This window comes from Typha latifolia, chromosome 9 (genome assembly GCF_019914945.1).
Source record: "Typha latifolia isolate L0001 chromosome 9, TyphaL0001v2, whole genome shotgun sequence".
In the NCBI taxonomy this organism is placed as follows: Eukaryota; Viridiplantae; Streptophyta; class Magnoliopsida; order Poales; family Typhaceae; genus Typha; species Typha latifolia.
The window spans coordinates 5,244,114-5,266,078 of NC_133094.1; the positions used below are offsets into that span (position 1 = coordinate 5,244,114).

General features: G+C 35.7%; 1 protein-coding gene across 1 annotated transcript; it reads left to right on the forward strand.

Moving 5' to 3' along the window:
* The first annotated feature begins 3,468 nt into the window (after nucleotides 1-3,468).
* LOC140794818 (uncharacterized) lies at nucleotides 3,469-21,604 on the forward strand. Its single transcript, XM_073147044.1, has 10 exons — nucleotides 3,469-3,931; nucleotides 4,026-4,146; nucleotides 4,516-4,615; nucleotides 6,234-6,377; nucleotides 8,525-8,583; nucleotides 10,901-10,968; nucleotides 11,053-11,104; nucleotides 19,203-19,409; nucleotides 19,545-20,147; nucleotides 21,065-21,604. The coding sequence occupies exons 1-10, from the start codon at nucleotides 3,897-3,899 to the stop codon at nucleotides 21,278-21,280; spliced, it is 1,605 nt and encodes a 534-aa protein (XP_073003145.1). The 5' UTR covers nucleotides 3,469-3,896; the 3' UTR covers nucleotides 21,281-21,604.
* Nucleotides 21,605-21,965: the final 361 nt, after the last annotated feature.

The following is a 21,965-nucleotide window of genomic DNA, read 5'->3' on the forward strand; positions in this document are numbered from 1 at the left end:
GCACGCCTTTCTTGTGATGTGAGTAGCAAGGGGCTTCTGGGTTAGCTCCCCATGAAGCCTTCATAGTTTTTCTCAGGTCTAGCACGAAGTGGAGGCAAAGTCCTTTGATGAAGAGGTGGTTCCATTGGTGGTGCAACTCGGGTGCGATGGGGGAGCTCGATTGCTGTTGTGTTTCTTGGTGCACCCATGAGGTCACTTCCATCGAGGTTTGCATGGCTCACTATGTCGCCATTATGTCTGCGAACATCTTGATCAGATCTGAGTTGATGAAAGAAGTCAAAGGAGAAATCCCAATCGGTGTGCTGGAGTTCATCTCAAATCTGATCACATCCATGGCCTCTCTTTCGAATAAGGTGCCTTCATTAGGTCCCGACATGATGGATCTAATTATTGACATGGTGAAACACCCACTTCTAAAAATCACGTGTTCTTCACTAGAAAAAAAATCCATGTGACTCTCACATGACTTGTTAGTATAATAATCTCACAAAGTATTTAAAATAGGTCATGTGAGAGTCATGTGGATTTTTTGTTATGTACAATATTAATGTTCACCGGACATCTAACACTAACTTCAATCCTTAAGTAATATTAATGCCTCCTATGTATCCAACAATCTAATAAATGAAAGAATATTAATTCCAATAATCATGACAAGATAATAATATAAAAAAGGTAATATATCATTTTGTGCTAATAAGTGTACTCCTCTCTTTTAATCTTTTCCTTTCCTTTTTTTAAAAAAAATATTCTGGTAAATATTTAGAATATTGACCCAATCTCGTCTACAGGTTTCAATATTGTTATACTTCAAATTGTTCACTTTCTTGACTTTTTTTTTTCTTTTCCTTATCCTTGCAAGCTCCACATCTTGATTCTATAGTCCTTTCCTCTATCTTAGAAGTCTCGGGGAATGATTTTGTGCCAATAGTAGTTGCTTGGACTGAACTTCTTGTTACAAAGGCTCCTCATCTAGCAGACACTTAAACTACAATTGTTGTTATAGGGAATCTCTAAGGACAATATGGCTGATCTACTATGTGCAGGCGACTGCAACCAAGTTATAGATTACTTAGAGAATAATTACATATTAAAGTAAGTTGTATATTGTAGAAGCCTTTAGACAATTACCTTGAATGGGGCATTAGATCTTGCTACAGATAGAGAAGAGAATGTACTCAGAGTTAGGGAATACAGAAAGCAGAAAGTACTCCACTAGTTACCTAGAAAAGAAATTAATTACAGATTTAAGCAGGAAACATATTAATTGTATAGTTAAGTAGAAAATAGATTAATTACATATCTAAGTAGGAAATATATTAATTTTTTTTTATATTTAAGTATGCAGATTTTAATAGGAAAGATACTATCACCTCATTTGGAAAAGGTGGTTGGTGTATTTGAGGCTGGTACAGAGATTTGGTTGAGATGATGTGTGCATATTTGGTTGAGATGGTGCAGCTTTGGACTGATAAATATTGTAAATTTGGGGTGACTAGAAGATGGTGTAGGTCTGGACTGAGTAGAAGAATGTGCAGACTTCATAATAAGCTTAGAATTAGGATGTAATGGACCCTTAACAAGATCTTTTTATTGTGACATTTCTGAAGCATCTAGCACATACAATATATTTATTTCAACTTGTCACTTGGTTAGGGCTTGTTGGCTCATCTGCTTCTCTTCTCAACTTTTTTGGCCTACTAGGTTGTCTTCTGTAGAATGGTGGAGCAACGGCTGGCATAATCTATTTGGACTCATTTGCATATAGATTCAAGCAATGGCATGTTTGCAAGGTTTGCCGGTTAAGTCCCATATCCTACAACTACATGATTTTGCTTCCATATAATCCCATAACCTTGTATATTGCAAAATATGATCACCATCTATTACCTCTCTATCTTTCCTCTTACTCCTATAGAGTTTGGTTCTTCCAATGTCAACCATGAGCTTCCTCCATACTGTCGGCTTCGTTGCCACTCACCCTCTAATCTGGGAGCTGAGCCTGAGCCTAAATTTGGGGCTTGAAATTAATTTTGTGTCGAGTATGAGTCAAAACCGGCTCAATAAACTCAAAATTATATATATATATACATACACAATAATATCTTATTCGGCTACTTTCCTCTTCATCCAGTTAGACTCATGGGGTTAGTCCTCATTAATACAAATTACACATCCATTACTCTTTTTCTTACTGACCTACCCTCATCATAATTACACCTTCATTACTCTTTTTCTCTTCCATCAGACACTAATTCCCAAACACTACTTAACCCTCTTCCATCAATCAGGAGTTCAGTTGGTTATTCCTTTACTCGCAAACACCTCTTTTTCCTTTATTACTCTTTTTCTCTTCAAATAACAAAAGGAAATGTTTGGTTTGAGGCTCAACTTTGAACTAGATTAGCAAGCCTTATTTCTTAGTTTTAAGATACCTTGAACTAAACTAAAGTAATTTGATATTTAGTTCTGAACTAAGCTAAGAATATATTTATTATTTGTGATATGATGTAAAAAAGTGAAGAAAATATTAGTTTTGGAGAGAAATAAATGATATGTAAATTTGATAGACAAAACTTTTTCTTTTTATGTCCGTGGTTATTATTATAATATACAAATATTATATAATATTTTATAATATATAAATATTATTGTATTATAATAATATAATAAAATAATTGTATAATATTTGTATATTATACTATTATATTATTAAAATTTAATAATACTATAATATATTAATATTATATTAATATATTGTTATAATACTATGATATGTCAATATTATAATATTATGGACTTAAGTGCATATTTATTAATTTATATAATATTTATAATAATTATTTACGAGTTTAAATGTATATTGCTGACTTGTTTGGGCACTAACTATCTTGGAGCCCACTACAAGTTTCATATTTATCTTCCTTTAGATTATGTGTAACTCGTTGATAATAAGAATGGGAGAATAGTACTAGAGGTGTAACGTCCATATCCTTTTATATAATAGGATCATGTACATAACCATCTCTATTTATAGACTCCTTTTATGTAATCGTATGGGATGCAAAATATTGCGAAAAGACTGTTTAGTCAAATTTGGATATCTAGTTTCTCTCTAAAAAAAATTTGTAATATTATAATAATTATTTGTGAGCTTAAGTATATATTTACTGGTTATATAAGGTTTATAATAGTCATTTACGAGTTTAAAAATATATTTGCAATAATGTTGAGAGAGGAGAGAGACTTAATTAGACATAATTTAATATATTTTATAATATAAAATATGAATATTTTGTAAAAAGAGAAAAAAGAGAGAGGAGAGATAAAATTAATAGAATATAAAATTAATAGATTTAAGTTAGGTGAAAAATAAATATAAAATTAATTTAAAATAATATAAATTTATATATTAGTTTTTATTTGGAAGCGTAATACTAAAAAAACCACTGGTATATTAGATTTAATGCTTTGTTGGTTCTGTCTCTGGAGTTCGGCACCACGAAGGCCAAGTAAAAACAAAAAAAAAAAACCCACTGGTTTTTCTTCCCCGTGGTGAGTGGTGACCGATCGTCTTCTCTTCCTCCTCCGGCGGCCTCCTCCTCCACCACCAGCAAGCCGCCGCCGCCTCCTCCTCCTCTATCGACAAGCCGCCATCCCCGCTGCGGCCGATGCCGCTGCTGCAGCCTCCTCCTCCTCTAATCAATCTCGGGCTCGGTCTGGCTCGGCTCGAGTTGAGCTGAGCCGAGCCTAAACATCAAACTAGGGCTCGAAACTAATTACTAGCCGAGCCTGAGCTAGAGCCGGCTCCTCAGGCTCGGCTCGTTTACCCCCCTAAAAATAGGAAACAATCGCACTCTTGGTTGCCTCTCAAATCTCTCTTTCCTCTGGCGCATATGGCGACCTCTTTGTCGACGTTAATCGTAAAAAGGTACTTTTTGGATCGAACCCAGATCAGCTTTTCTTTAACTCTTTAATCTGGACATTCTTGTTCTCGGCCTCATCCTTTGGTTTGAATGCATCAGAGGCATCATGAGGCATGCGGTGGCGGCCATTTATTCCCCAAATGTTAGACTCAGTAGGAATTTCTGCAAGGATTCCGCTGAGGAAGGAGCTAATTCTGGCCATAATTTGGGAAAAGTTCTGGTATTGTGTCTTCTAAATTAAGGACAAGTTACTTGAACCATTAAATTTGATACGATAAATGTTTTCTATAATGGATAGCTCTGACCTTGTATAGGAATCTTTGGTAGCATAGTTATTTCTGTTAATTGTGCCTTTTGTAGATGATAGAAGATGAAAGCAAGGTTTGACAAGATACACCTCTCACTTTATTTTCTTTTTCTGTTTTGATATGTTTTTAAGCATGTAGTAATTTTACCATGCATGTCTTTATATAATTATGAAAAATCCTCCTGTGACGCGTTTGCTATGGGTTTTAATACTTCCAGTTTCATTCTGTTCCATTTGTAAACTCAGAATATGTTTGGATCTAACGAAGGTGTGAACATGTAGGATTGTGAAGATTCTGTGGGTATGAATACTAAGCCTTCCCAGTATGACATTGCTATTGCTGGTGGAGGCATGGTTGGCTTGGCTCTTGCATGCGCATTGTGTATGTCTTATTATTCCTATAATTATTTTTGTTTTTTCTGATCCGAAACTTCTACTTGCTTATTGGCCATCTTTCCTTTTCTTATATGCATTAATTTTATTTAACTGCATATAAGTGGATAAGTTATTGGCATATTGTTCTTAGCTAGTCATATGATCTAACAAAAAGAAAGATACCATTGCAAGTGATTCCGTCTTCTATTTCTATCTTTCAGATGTTCACATGCTTCAGAAATTGCACTTACACAAAAGCATCCAGTTCTAGATGCAGTTTTATAGTTTGCTTCCAGTACCGGTTGGCATCTGAATAATTCCATAATTCCTCTTATCTATAATTTTAATAGAAATAGAAGTAATTATTTTTCCTTGCAAGAGAATAACATGGATAATGGTATAAAGATTTCTTAGAATATAACTGGTATATGAAGTCTTATTTTACCACAGGATTTTGAGAACTAGCATAGTCAATTTCCACTTGTTAAAAAATTCATGAAAGACGAGGTCAGTATGGAGGAAAGTTTAATTATTTTGATCATCTTGGCGTCCTCAAGATAGGAGGTTTTCTAACAATTTGGTTCTCTAATTATACCTGCATTTTCTAGCAGGGTTTTCATTTAACATAGATCATTTGATACACTGTTTGATTGCTGATTTTGTCTTTTCTCTTTATTACACTTGGTGAGAGTTATGGAGGAAAAGACTGTCTGTTCCAATAAGGATTTTGATCTGGGATAAGCCAATTTCTGAAGGTCTGTATAGGGGCACTGCCTTCCTATTAGTTTCAAAATCCTAGCAGGGTGGTTGTTTGGTAGTAAGGCTTCACTGAAACAGTAAATAGTGCCTGAGGTGGAGCATTCTTTCCACAAGATAAATTGCTGTTGCCCTCCATACTGTAATGAGAAATTCCTTGTTTCACTGTGATTTGTTATGAAGTGCATTTCTATTTTAAAATGTGCAACTTGCATATATAAGGATCTGTCTGTAGTAATCATGGTTGGAATATTATGCATCACATTCAGTATCATTTAGTTGATCCCACAATGTTCTTAAGCTAATCATTATGGATTCCACAACCAACACTATTGAGAACACGTCAAATTGTCAATACTTGGGAAAGGAATATTCTGTTCCATTTAGGGCTAAAATGAAGCAAGAAAGTGAAAGTAGGTATGAAAATAAGAAGAGAGGAAGGAAAGCAGGGATTAAACACAGAAAAGAGGGAAAAAATGCTAGAGTTGCCTGACTTTTCTTAAAGGTCATGCTGGCCAATTCCAAATATTGCCCTCTCTTTTAGGTCTATAGTCCTTTCAAGTCAACAACATAACTGAATTCTTTATGCGTATGCAGTTGAAGTACTTACAGATTTCTAGTTCTTCTAACTTTGTACTCCATGTTTTTGTGCTTCTAGGGCCTGTCTCATAAGCATAATATTTTTGTTGTACTTATACATTATTGCTTTATCTGTATATTCTTCCTTGATGCACTTGTTCCACTGAAGTCTTAATATGGATATCTGTACTCAAGTATTTTCAAGTTTGGAAGTGCGTAATGATTACTTCAATAAGCTCCTTCATTCACATTGAGCTGAGCTACTATATATTTTCCTTTGAAACTTGCAGCAAGTATGGTATTGACAAAACAATTAAGAGTTGCTATTATTGATAACAATCCTGCCTTAAAGTCAAGAGATTATCTGAAGAAAGATGATAAACCTGATTCAAGGGTCAGTACAGTTACTCCTGCAACTATTTCCTTTTTCAAAGGTAATGTACCTCCATTAGTTTGCATCATACCTTCTGAATATAAGATATGTGGTGAACTTATGATCGTTATAGCATTTTTGGTTAGCAAAATTTCTAAGTTTTTAATTTAATCGTTCAATAGTTTTTCATGCTAGTAGAAATAAGAGAAAAATATATTTTACCCCCTTGTAGTTAGGGCAATTTCCAATGTGTCTTCCTGAATTTTCATTTGTATCAGTTAAACCCCTTGTAGTTCTAATTTATGTGAAACTGTTAGTTTTTCTATTAAAACTAACAATAAAGATAATTTTTTATTAAAATTGCTAAGCACTTGACCATTTTACCTTTATATTATCTTGTTTTGGAATATTTTTAACATCTAAAATGTAAAAGTGAGAAAGATTGAGCGTAAATAATCATAAGACAACATAATTTTCACAAAAAGATATTTTTTTTAATTAGTTGTTGTAAAATACAAATGGTATTTTGATCTTTTTATGTTAAAATTAATGTCTGTCAGGGTAGAAGTAATAAGAGGGTTAAGTGGCACAAACAAAAGTTCAGGTAGGCACTCTTAATTTTGGTCTAACCATAAGGGGGTACTTTCTATTTTCCCCTAGCAATAACAATTACTTGGTAAAGATGTCTTCACTTTTGTTCTATGTACATGCTTATGATTAAAATCTTTGTGAGCATTGAAATAAACTCTTATTTTTTTAAGTTGCATTTTAATTTTTCTTTATCTTTGCATATAAAACACTTTCATTTTATGCTACTGCCCACCATATAACATGTTATACATTCAAACCTTTTTGCTATATCATATAATGAATCTGTTGACCATTAACTGCATTTCTGTCAATTTCTTACATGATCCCTTCCTGTCAAAATCAATATCTAGCTAACTTTTTCAGGAGCCACATTTCTGATTCATCCCTTTCTATGAAACTATCTTAAATACTGGACGGTAGATTATAAACAATTTTGTAGGGAGGCTAGTGTGTCTCCTGTAGATGATCAAGTGCAAGATAAATGTTGGACATGACATTGTAATTGCTGGGATAAGCAGAATGGGCCCCCAGTAGTATCTCATATAGGATAAATTAAAGAAAAATATGGCCCATGAGAAAAAGAAATTGGTTAGATGATGAGTGACAGACCAGTATTGAAGAATGTTTCTAAAGCATTTATGATTAAATGAAGGACTTGATTAAAAGAATTTTAATTTCTCTACTTCATATCTATTAAATTTCTTAAAAGTAGACCTGTTATCTAAGTATTATAGTAGGAGAAACACTGATAGAATCTTTGAAGGTTAATAGGTTGAATCATGTACAGCGATTTTAGGGGTTGGTGTGCGAGATCATTTCTATTAGAGTCTTAAGTATAATTATAGGACAAATTGAAATCTAAGATGCATATCTATACATACACGCTGTAGACACACACAGGCACACACATAGATATATATACATATAAAATAGAATCATTGTGGCCAATTAGTGTCAGATAGGCTAAGCTGCCCCCTTGTTCCCTCAAGATGAACTGCTGACAGGAGATGGTCTCTTGGACCTGCCACTTGGTGGATCACCCCTTAGAGAAATTCCATCTCAGCAGAAATGCATGTGCCAACGAATGGTCTTTCTTGTGAGTCAACTTTTCTCTCCAAGTCTGTTTTAAAACATATTCCTTCAAATTAGTTCAACATTTACTCCTTTATTATGTTATTTGCTATTGTTCATTTCTACCTTCCTTTGATTGCTCTATTGACTGTAGTATTGATAAATGATAATGTTTTTCTCTGTTGAGTGCTTGATGTGTCTTGGGTCTACAGTAGTTATGTTATTTATGTGTTATCTTTGGTTATTGTTTTTCCTCAAGCTTTTGCATCAAAAGTAGATATATACATTTATCATGTTGACATAAATTACTTTTGCAAGCCTGTCTCATTGCTATAGATTCTGCTATTATTTGAGTTCATTTCCCTTGTTAATTGGCTGCACACCAAGGATATCATTTAATAATTATGGTGATGATACTTTATATAGAAAGAATATTCAAGTGGTCTACCCTTTCTCCCTGTCAAAAGTTATTCATATTAGTAGAGTATCCTAATATAATTGCTTTACACTTCTTTGAATGTAATCTTCATTTTATGTCATTCACAGAGGTCGGTGCTTGGGAGCACGTTCAACAACAAAGACATGCTTTCTTTGACCAAATGCAGGTGCTGATAGAGTGATAAGTTTATATGTTTGTTTTATGTTATGTCCTCTGTCATAACATTGAGAGAGTTGGATATTATAAACTGTAAATTTTATGCTCTTATCTAGACTCTGAAGCTATGACATCAATTATGTCAGAGGACATAATCCATAATAAATGTGACCTTTTTGTTTTCAACTATTACTTTATGCAAAATGGCATCCTTGATCAATGGGTTCTTACATGCTAAACCAACTATTATTTTCTTATTCTCGTCTCATGCCACATATAGATTTTTCAATCACACTCTGCTTGGTCATAAATTCCTAATTTTGTGTTTAATCTTAGGCTGACTTCTTCATATTTGGCATCGTAATTTCTTGTTTAGATGTTTTGTTTTTTCTACATCAACTTTGACATTGTATTCACCTTCTTATGCAAGCTACCATGTTATTTGTTAGGGTTGAGTTATACCTATCCTGACTATTCCCAAGTTGAATGCAAAATCGTGACCAATCCAAATGACTTGCTAGGTTAAAAACTTATAGAAGTGACTTAACCTAACATCTTAATAAGAGGATTAAGCTACATTTTAGAAATCAACGATAGCCGTGCTAGTGGCATGTGCTTTGCCGTGCCACCATCGGCACGGCATGTACCGATTGGCAAGCATTAGCACACCCTTGCTTGCCAATGGCACACGCCCTACATGCTAGCGGCACGTCTTTACATGTCACTGATACACATTTATAATATTTTTAATAAATTTTTTAAGATATTTAAAGATGTTTATGGATCTTTGGTATGTCGATTTAAATATATATATTAAAACCTATATTATAGTGCTTTATCTTTAGATTATTTTTGTAAATGGCCTATTTTATTAAAGATAAAGCAATAATTAAATATAAATATTATTCAACACATAATATGATTGAATACATTCATTAAAATTAATATTAATGATTGAACACTTCATAATATAATTGAATACTCTATAATAAAATTGAACACATAATATTAATTGATAACAATTTAATAATTAAAACTAATATCTAGTTGAATGTAGAATGACGAGGAGGATTAAAGACTTCATTTGTCGGCACAAAAGTAGAACAAGAATGTTGCATTAAATACTGTTGATATATTTTAAAATTAATCCACTAATAGTATTGCTCGTAATGTCTTACATAGTCTTCATACAAATAGAAATTTTGTAATTCTCTTATGATATAATATAGATATTGAACATGCACGGGAACAATCAGCACCGTTATAGGCATAGACATACTATAAGCATATACAGATTGTGGATATAGAGTATAATAAATGTGTTATGACTTTAGTAAGTATAATTAATATAATAATAATGATAATAAACTCATCATCCGATGGATGCACCTCTTTTAATGTCCTGTTATCTATATATTCAAATCCTCTATAAAAATAATAATTTTGTAAAAAGGTTGTGTAACAAGGATGCATGTCTCAATTCTATCATCACCGCCACCAAACTGAGTCTCGTCATTATAACTATCACCACCAACATCATCATTGTCGTTATCATCTCTAGTCTCATCATCATCAATTTTGTCTAAACTTTCTAAATAGTCAATTGATCAGTTGATAATGATTGATGAAAATAAAAAAATATTAAAAAAAACTTCACATAGCACAATAATCGGCATGGCTTAGCACGGGAGTGTGCCACTGGCACACTCTGTGCCAAGTGTCGTGCCATTACAGGCACAATAAGTGTCGGTCGGCATGGGGCGTGCCTACCGGCACGGCCATCCATGCTAGAAATATGACCCAATAATCAGGGATTTGTAGAACAAAAACAGGAAGACCTAGTTGCAACCCTAACCGTAGCTATTAGCAAAAAATAGGCTACCTATTTTGCCCTTGCCATTGCCTTGAATACACCTGAAAGTTGGTAAAAGATCACGTATGTGGCAAGTTGTGATTGTCTTGCTATTGCATTTTTTCTCTGAAAGTTTAATGCATTGGTGCAGAGACATAAGATGAACAAGCAGGATGTGACCTATACTTATGCATGTTTGTTATTTTGCTATGATTTTTGATATTTGAATAAGAATCCCTGACATGAGATTGCTTATTGAGATTGCTTATCTTGGAGTGAGTGATTCACACCACATGGTTTATATATTGGAAATGGTCAAGTTGTCAAAGATAGTTGAGTTGCAAATTTTTCTCATTTACTCTTGTTAGTCCTTTCTTCTCCTAATTAACTGTCTTCCTTTATCCTGTAGCTTTTCCTGTGTTTATGTAGGCAAAAAACCTAATTAACTACATGTATATGCATTTATTGGTGACAGGTATGGGATTACACTGGCTTGGGTTACACGAGGTATAATGCAAGAGATGTGGGTAAAGACTTCCTCGGGTATGTTTGCATATCATATTTCTAATAGTTTTCGTTGAAGGCTTCTAGGTTGCTAACCCTTCTAATTTGTTGTTCGTGAGTTAGATGCGTAGTGGAGAATAAAGTGCTGTGCAATTCTCTATTGTTGTGCTTGCAGGTTTGCAATCCATCATACTTTACTTTTTCAACAGGATGACCTAGTTGCTTGACTTTCAATTACTTTCCTTTACTTGATTATCTAAAGATAAGCTTACTCATTGGAGACATATTGTTTGTTGTTGTCATTATTATGTCGATGGCATGACCCTTTCAAATCTACAGTAGGCTAGAGTTGTTTCTACTTACTTTCTATCATCAAGGTGGTATCATATGCTGTATTTATGTGATGAAAGAAGTCTAGGGAAACATTTCGACTTTCAAGGAAGTATCTGATTCGAATTCAGAAGCATCCGATTGAGTCTCAGACTCAATACATTATACCGTATGGTATATATATATAATATCAGAAGCATCCGATATCATAAGCCCAGTAAATTGTTCACAGCAATTTACTTGTTCCTATTTTGGTGTTTATCTTTAAGAAGAGTGAGAGGTTAGTCATCTAGAAATCTTCTTCGTCATCAGACAATCATCTCTGATTTCCTGGACACATGACTGGTGTTTTGTGACATAGACTTGCCTCCACAGAAAGCACTCTCAGAATGTTGCCTATATCTATAATTAAGCTTCAGAGGGAAAGAGAGAGAGAGAGTGAGGGAGAGAGAAAGGGAAAAAGGAAGAGAGAGGGACAAGTCAGCAGCAGCTAGAAAGAGAGGGAGAGGGAGAGGGAGAGGGAAAGTGAGAGAGAGAGAGGGAAAGATAAAGAAAAATAGAGGGTGAGGGTGAGAGAGAGAGAGGGAAAGATAGAAAGAAATAGAAAGTGTAGAAAAGAATGGATACTTCAAACTAATAATTAAAGGGATAGAAAGAAAAAGAAAAGAAGGAAGAAAGTTTTTTAATTTTTTTTGTTTTTAGGCTTTATATATGAGTAATTATTATTTCTTATTATTTATAATTTTTTTTAAATTTTTAGAAATTTCTCAATATTTTTAAATAATATTTAGAATTTTATTTAATTAAAATAATCCGATCCGATACAGGCGGCCGATACGGCCAATACGTATCGTTTTTCCGGACGGCCGATCCCAATCCCGATACCGATTTTTGGAACATTGCTATATTCATGTATTTACTTGAAAATTAACAATGCTACCTTAGTTGTTCACCTATTTGTGGTGTGGATTCATGAATACATATTTGGAGAAATAAAGCCCTCCCTTTTCATAGCCCTCAATTTGCTAAAAAATACCAAGCCATACTCTACCATTTGATAGATATATATAATCTAACCCTATCATTAGGTTAGCTTAATTATAGAACCAAATCAACCCTCCAAATCAGCCTAGAGATAAACCAAAAAAACAATAAGTAGGAAAAGAACAACAAGTAATATAAGAAGCTTAGTTGAGTTTTGCATTACTTAATTCCTTTAGGAGGCTTGTGTCTCCAAGATATTTACAATTCAATAATAGGACAAGTTCATCTTAGACCTGCATTGAAGGACCTTCTCCAGTAAAGTTAGACCAGATCTTATATGAAGAGTACCTAATGCTGGTGTTTGGAAGTATAAGCTAAATTGGCTTGTGAACAAAATTTATTATCATGTTGGTAAATTTAAGAATATAACTACCATCAAGGCTTTATCTGAAACACCCAAACCTCCAAATACACGTGTAAATCGCGTGGGTAAATCCCCCCACACGGTGTATCACATGACCTGTCAGTACAAGGATTTCACAAGGCACACAACAGCACAATTTCACCATAAATAAACTCAATTATAAGAGTCCGGATACAAGTCCACAGGCCACAACAAGCCTTCCAAATATACATCCAAAATACAATGCTAAAGTCCAAAAAATACGTCATCATCACACCCTCGCAGGGGCTTAATACACTAATATACGTCTTCGGAAAGAAAAGCGGCTACTCCTCGCTACCCGCACCCGCGTCCCCTAGCTCGAAATAATACCGCCACGAGGGGTGAGCTTACGGCCCGGCGAGTAGGATTCATACAATCTAAATTAATGACATCGCATGTATATATCCAATGTATGCCCATATTTGCTAACGATAACGATATGCTTATTGAAATGACTTACCACAATTTACTAAGTCAATGCAATTGATAAAGATTACCAATCACTATCCTGGAAAATGCTAGATCCTAAACGTATTATGATAAGTTCACACAGATATGAAGCTTGAGACAATCTCTTTTCATACACATCTCAATCATAGGTTTTACATATTATGCATAGCAATAAAATAGCAGTTTAGTCATCTCATGTCTACCAAGGCAATAATCATACTTATCATCGCTCACCGAGTTATTCACCACACAGGGTAAATACTCTTAAGAAACAATCATCCATCATCTCATACATCGAGGGGGGATATATACACATCTAGCGGTAATGTCACCTACACGTGTATGGCGACACTACATGTGACCGGTTGTCTCGTGGCTATCGGACTCGGGACCCCTGGTCGTAAGCCCATATCTCACTCTCTCTAAATCATCACCGCCCTCGGCGGAGAATCGAGCCCTCGGCTCATCAACAAACGCCCTAACCCTGCGTCGTCGGGTACCGCTAGAGTTATATCCCCGCCTCACAATCATGTTCTTCTATCATCATAATCTAGTCCTAACTATGTAGTATAACTACCTGAATGCCACACAGGCTTCCCGACCTCAGGTGTAGGCCGCTAATAGTATAGACATATATGATACACTCTACCCTTAACCCTGGGCCGAGTGAGTAGGGTACCGCCTAGTCCGACCCGACTACTAATGATAGGTGGAAGTGGTGCGGTGTTTATGCGTGTATAAAGCATGTTATAGTCATCATGATCATTACATTCCATATTCACAAAGAATCATACATCTATGCAATGGTATACCATACAGGACACATGTAAAGCATTATCATACACATTAACATCCTCATGATACTATGATGAACAGGTTATAAATAACTACATATGCAAAAGATATAACGGGGAGTACCAATTGCATGCATTAATACCGACATTTCCTACCGTATCATGACGGTATAATGACCGTAATTATGTTATTCTAAATTTGTATAACTCTACTCGCCTGGGGGGTCTCCACGGTATAGTAAAACTCGTCAGCTAGTCCGGAATCCCAAAATCTTCCTCACGCGGTGTCAATCCTATTAATTCACGCAAGTAAAGTCATATGTAAGATTAGCCAACTAATAGAATCAATTATCTTATTAGCATAATTATGGTTAGCAATTACATGAGTCAAGGGTCTCCTAGGGCGGGTCTTATGTCATCCTACAATTCACCTGATACTAGATCAGGCTAATTAAATCAGGTGCAAAAAAGTAAATGGGGTTATAGGGTCCAAATGGTATCCAAAGGGTCAAGGCTAGGGGTATTGGGTTAGGCTCAAACCTAACCTAATAGGCAAGGGGCCAAGGTGGCCGCAATTGGGCCGCAGCCCCACCTAGGGTTCGGTGGGCTGCGGTATGACCGCAGCCCCACAAAAGAAAAGGGGAGGGGATCACGGGGTTAAACAACCCCCCACCCACCCACCCCCTGTATTCCCCATCCGAGGGGGAGACGAAGGGGGAGGCGGAGGCGGAGCGGATGGGGCTGCGGCGGCGCGGCAGACGGGCGGCGGCGCGCGGGGGGATGGCGACGGCATGGGTCCGGCACAAAGACGAGGCCGAGGAGGGGAAGGAAGAAGGGAAGAAAGGAAGGAGGGAAGGAAAGCTACGGGAGGGGGTCGGCGAGCTCGGCGGCGGCGGCAACCACGAGGGAGAGAGAGGAGAGAACGGAGAGGTCATGGTGAGGGAAAGAAGAGATGAGGGAGATGGGTGGCGTGCACGGCAAAGGAAGGGAAGAAGAAGAAGAAAGGGAAGGGCAGGGTGGCAGGCTGACAGGCTGACGCACGTGCGTCAGTCAGGGTTTTTTTTTTTTTTATTTTTAAATTGGGGTGTTACATTATCATAAGAAAAAGAAGCAAATGACATGATAGAAGACAGCAGATATCTCCAATCATTTTTTATTTAAACTGATGCATTGTATTGCTGCCTAATCTCAATATGCTCCTTTATAAGCTTCTGGACCTTTTTGAAGAAAAGAAAGGACAAGTAGATGTCTGCAGATGTGAATGGCCTCAAATCAGAACATTCATGCAAGGTTCCCAATATCGGGATCGGGATCGGTATCGGCCATCTAGAAAAATGATACGTATCAGCCGTGTCGGTCGTATCGGCCATTTGTATCGGATCGGACTATTTTTTAATTATATAAAATTCTAAATATTATTTAAAAATATAGAAAAATGCAGAAAAATTTAGAAAAAATGACAAAAAATAAGAAAACAAAAATTACTCACATATGAAGTCTAAAAACTTAAAAAAATGTATTAACTTACTCAAAATTTAAAACTTTGTTGAATACCGAGCTGGTTCTCGTAAATTTTTAGTCTTCATCATCATAATCACCATAAGTTTGTAAATATTGATGTCTGGGACCTAATGCTCCAAAAAGTGATTCTATCATACTAGTCATATTGTATGGATCTTGTTGTGCGACTTGCATTTGAGGAAGATAATAATCAGCATTTGGATCTTGTGCCTAAGAATATTGAGGATACTGAGGATAATAACTAGCATATGGATCTTGTGATGGCTCCAAATAATAAATACTCGATGTACCATAATCATAAGAACCAAAATGTATCTCATGACGACGTCGCTGATGTCTCCACTCCTTATGCCTCCTTGACTTTCCTCAACAAATGTAGATGGAACGATCTCGTCACCATATATATTATCAGGACTATGACTAGTACTAGTAGGTATACTATCTCTCGCTGCTGAATGACTCGTACCAGTCTCTACCCTCGTCGTGGTCTCTCCTAATATTTCATCTAACCATGGGTTATCTCTGTCATCTAATAACCTGTCCTCTATTTCTTTGATCCATGGAGTCAAAGGGGTCTTCTTCATCAAAAATATGATTTAAATCAATCAGTTGTTCATTTTTTGTCTTTCTTCTTACATTTCTCTCCCGCAATCGGTTGTGTATTTTGTGTGGATTAAGGAGAAAGTAGTCCAATTTTCTTTCACACTGTGATGAAGACACATTTTGACTTAAAATCTTCTTTGCTATTAGCATCAAATTTGGTGCCTCCTCTCATCCACAAATAGACCACCATTTAGCTTGAGTGTTATGAGATATAGTTGCAGCAACTTTAGCAGTACTGAATTGCCCAGCTCTCAATCTATATCTCTCCATCTGAAATCAGAAATATATTATTAGCTTATTGATTATATTGAAAGTTAAAACTTGAAACAAATAATAAAAAAAATATTTAATTGAATCATAACTCATTTTTTTATCGCACAAGATTTGTTTATGAATATTAGGCTCAAGCTTGCTAATTACCTTTCTAACCCCCAACAAGACTTCACTATCATTATTGATATTTTTAGAGAATTGAAATCTTGGATTAAGAATATACCCTGTAGAAATTTAAAATTTGTAAGCATTCAAATTTTTAAATATTCATAAATAAAAGTAAATTAAAACTTAAAACTTAAAAGCATGCTTACCAGCAGCGTGTATATCTCTATATAGTTGTTTGCTCCATTTAGAATCAATCATCTTCCACAATTTCTTATAACTTTGGCCCATATTTTTTTTTATTGATTCTTTAGCTATGTTCATTGCCTCATATAAGAAACCCATCTCAGACTTGTCATCACTGTCTACAAGTCTTAATACTTTGACAAGAGGCTCAAATACTGCGATGGCAATTGTAATATTATCCCAAAATGTATTTCCAAGAGACATATTTTTCAAAGTTTCACCTAAAGATTTATCTTTAGGTTTCATATTCTTAATTTTCATAGACCACTCCTGTGATGTAAATATTCGCATAATATCATCCTTGTAGCGCATGATGCTCTTCAAGGCTAAAAAGTGAGTGGCAAATCTAGTGACGGCAGGTCTAATGATCTTCCTACCACCAGTCATCTGCCTAAATAAATTAAGAACCCAACCATGATTATATATAAAATTTGTTAACCTCTAACCTTCACATATGACCATGTTAATTTCAGGCTCTTTTGCAATATCCTCTAACATCAGATCAATACAATGTGCAACACATGGCGTCCAATATAAATGAGGTCTTTTAATCATCAGTAAATTTCCAGTAGCTTTATAATTTGCCCCATTATCAGTAACCACTTGGACTGCTCTTACTCTTTTTTCACCGATTTCTTGTACCATCTCATCCATCAACTGACAAATATAATCTGCATTTTTTAAATGAGCAGTAGCATCCATAGGCTTCAAAAATATTATCCCCATGCTAGAGTACACTAAGAAATTAATTATATTTTTTATGTTTTGTGTACTCCACCCATCACACATCAGTATATAACTAAATTCATCCCAATACCGTTTAAATGTCTCAATATAAGTATAAAGTTCATCTTCCTCTGAGTCAAGATATTTAGTAGCAATATCATTTAAACTAGGAGGGGGAACACTAGGCTCTACTGATTGTATAGCATCCACCATAGTGTGATAGTAAGGGCTATTAGCTATATTGAAAGGAATATGGTTGTAGAAGAAAAATTTAGAGATAGCTCTACCAATGTGTTTCTTTGCATTTTTAATTCCTTTGAGAGCTGTCTTGATTTGAAGTCTGTGTACGACCCATTTTTTTCTGAAGATATGTATCCATTGGTCCAATATTTTCAGACTCTGCTGTAACACCAGGAGTCCTATGGGTAAAACTGCTACCCCCATATTCTCTCTCTCGTATATTAACTGATCTAGATCTCTGAAAGTTACCACCAGTGCTTCTTCTCATCTCTTCCTCTTCTCTATGCATATATCTGCTATCTTTTATTACCCTCCTCATCTGTCTCTCCTCTTCATCCTCCTCACTTTGCTCACTACTATCATCATTAATGTGTACAGGATTATGCATCAATTCTTCACAAATCACTGACTCTCTTTGTTGTGCAGATTGTTTATCTTTCTTTTTGCCAATTAAATGAGCCATCTGCTTTCTAACTTCCAAAGACACTTGAGTGCAAGCTGGTACATTTTCTTGTCTTCCAATTAAATGTTCTTTCAAACGGCTGACACCACCACTCATTTCCTTTCCACATCAGTTGCATTTAACGCGCCTTTTATCTTGCCCAATAGTGCTGCAATGTTGCCATCCAATATCGGTATCATATGACTTCTCTTTTGGAGCCATTGATATTTTAGCTCTACAACTAAAAAACATAAACAAAAATCAAAATAAAATATAAAATAATTTAAAATTTATGAGGTATAACTGCATAAGCAGCACTAGGTGCTGCTGCTGCTCTGCTGGCAGAGAAGTCTCTGCTGCTGCTGCACTGTTGATGCACTGCTGCAGCACCTGCTGCAGGTGCAGCTGCTGCACAATGGAAAAAAAAAACTTACCCAAGGTCGCCGGAGATCGAGGTCGTCGGAGAACGTCGCCGGAGGTCGAGGTCACCGGAGAGACGGAGATCTACTCACTACTCAGTCACCGGTGAGAAAGAGAGTAAGAGATCCGTGAGAAAGAGAGAAAGAAAGAAAAGAGAGAAAGAGAGGAAAAGAGAGAAAGAGAGAGAGAAAAGGGAGAGAGGCAGATCCGACCCGTTCCCACCAGTTTCGGTCGGGATCGGCTGTTTGGGTTTCGGCCGAAACAGCCATAACCGCAGACTGGTTTCGGCTGGGATCGGGACCGGCTGAAACTGAGAACCTTGCATTCATGTGCTTTCCAGTTTTGATATTTTGATGGTCTGACGTGATGGAACTTTTTACAGTTTTATGACTTAAAGTAGCATCTGTTTTATTTATCTTCAAACTTTGTGGCATAGTTGTACACACGTATGAATATGCCTACTAGTGTATACTAAACTTGGCCATGATTTGTTCATCTGCAATGTGTCTCATACTCATACTTATAAAGTGCTGCAAGACAAATGATAGCCATGCTGGTTTTCGATATTATCTGTATCAGCCTTATTTACATATTGGTTTAGACAAATTCATCCCTTCCCTTTTTTGTCCATCTATTATATGTTCATTTTAGTTTTGTTGACTGCTTTAATGCATTTAAAATTTTGTCTAATCAGAACGAAGGCTCTCAGAAAATGATCTACCCTACTAGATTGGCCTCCATGAAGTTCCAACCAGATAGACGGCCTGCAAGGGTAGCTACTGATCAAGCAGACAAAAAGCAGAATTTAGCATCTTCTCATGATACTATGGATCAAACACATCACAGTAATTTAGTGAAATTGGACTTAAGTGATGGACAGCACCTCTATGCAAAACTAGTGGTAAATGATGATTCCAGCACTAATATTTCTCCTATGTTAGATCTTGGCAGACTGAGCAGAGAATTCAAGCATCAACAAGATCTTTGTTAGTTTTTGTGAGCTGCTCTTGTTTAAATATTTGGTTTCTCATTTCAGGTTGGAGCTGATGGTGCTAAGTCTCGTGTGAGGGAGATAGCAGGTATCAGGACTAGTGGGTGGAATTATTCTCAGAGTGCAGTTATATGTACAGTAGAGCATACTGTAGAAAATCATTGTGCATGGCAGAGGTTTCTTCCTTCTGGTCCTATAGCACTTCTACCTATAGGGGACAAATTTAGCAATATTGTATGGACAATGAGCCCGGAGGACTCTTCACGGCATAAATCAATGAGTGAGGATGACTTTGTAAAAGCAGTGAACCATGCATTGGATAATGGTTATGGTCCTCGTCCTCAGTCAAATTCTCTTGATCATTACATGGAGAAATTATTCTCGGTTACTGGGCGTGGTGCACTCTCTACAAGAGAATGCTTTGAAGTACCACCAAAGGTAATTAATGTGGTCTCAGAAAGAATGGCTTTTCCATTGTCATTGATGCATGCTAGTGATTATGCTTCAAAAAGAGTGGTGCTTATTGGAGATGCAGCCCATGCAGTACATCCTTTAGCTGGTCAAGGTGTCAATTTAGGATTTGGTGATGCATATGGTTTAGCAAAGTCCATCGCCGAAGGTGTTTCTGTTGGTGCTGACATTGGGGAGGTAAATATGTGAAATTTCTAGCTTACTTTCTAATAGATCTACTTGATTAACCTAATTCCAAATTAATAATTAATTTAATCATAATTAGATGCATTATTTTTTTAATCTTGTTTCACATTGTAAAATGTGATCGAAGATTGTTTAGTCAAATGAGGAGCATTGATTATGAGTCACTCATCTTGTTGGTAAGGGCTAAACAAATAAACATTGATGATGCTAGCATGTAGCCTTTTGCATTCTTTTGGATCTTTTTAAACTGAAGCTACATTTCCTTGCTGTTCAATTTAGTAATGATCCTTCCATATTTGTCATATGGCCGATGTTCAAACTTCAAACCTCAACATAGTGTGATCATCACTCTCTATAGTCCTTTAGAATCAGAAATTAGACAGTGATCATAATAAACAACTCTTCAGCACAACGTAGGGCATTCAAGGTTCACTGTCTTTGGATTCTAATCATTGGCCAATTTACCATACATCTACAAGTATGAGAACTCCAATGGATTCAGATGGGTTTACACTGACTTGACTTGAATCCTATTTTACTTGACTCTGAATTCAGTTCTTTGGCAGAAAATTAGTCATTAATTTGTATGCACATACTTATCAGTATATATCTTTGGGGACGATAAGTTGGAAACTCAATTTCAAGCATGTGAATAATATTTGAATAATTTACAGTTCCTTAGTACATATGGCTATGGTTATTTGTTTCTGATTTTCTGGCAACAGCATCCTCGTTTTCATATTCTAGGTTTATTTTCTTTCTGCTGAGCGAAGATTTCATAGTTTGATATTTGATTCTTCTTGTATCTTGAGTTGTATGTGTTTATACTGGTGGACAGTATTTGTTAATCTGCTATGACAAAAACCAACTAATGTGATGTTTCACATGTTCCTTTTCCCTCTTGGCAGCTTTCTTTGCTGAAAAAGTATGAAAAAGAACGGAAGGTCGCTAATATTGCTATGATGGCAATACTCGATGGTTTTCAGAAGGCTTACTCGGTTGATCTAGGACCAATCAATATCCTAAGAGCTGCTGCATTTCATGGTGCTCAGTATATAACGCCACTCAAAAGAAATATAATATCGTATGCCATGGGTGAGAAAAAATGGCCACTTTTTTCATAAAGATTGAAGCTTAGATATCGATGCCGAGAGGAACTGGGAGTTGGCGATCAAGTTAAGCAACAACAACTTCGCCTGCCTTTTACTTGTTTAGTTACTTTAGTCTACTTGCTAAGCAGACATACATACAAGTTTTGTTTGGAGTTTGCAGAGTTACGCAAGCCACAGAATTTGGATAGTTTGTAAATAGTAAACAACTCTTTGGAATTAACCACTTTTGGATCGGAATAGAGTTCTGAAGTAATGTAAAAGTCCAAACAGAGGGAATGGTAAGACTTATTTGAGATTCTTAAATTGAAACTTGATATTAAATTTTGGATAGGAAAATATGGGAATTGGTTTACCAAACCATCTTCGGTATTCATATTTTATTTTGTCTAAATAAAATGTAAGAGATTTTTTTTATTAAAAAGAAATAATTCTTGAGAATATGAACACAAATAAAATATTATTTTTGAGATGTGAAATTTTGCAAGATCAATTTTAGATTATCGTTTGTGTTTTTTGACTTATATATATATATATATATTTGGATTTATGGATTTTTCGTGCATATTTGGTATTTAGAAGAATTAAGAATTTTGATGATCGAGGAATTTGATACTTGAGATTCAAAATGAATCAGGACAGTTGAATACTGATAAAAGTGAGATTTGGGACCTAATTTATTTTCGAAAATAAGTTTAGG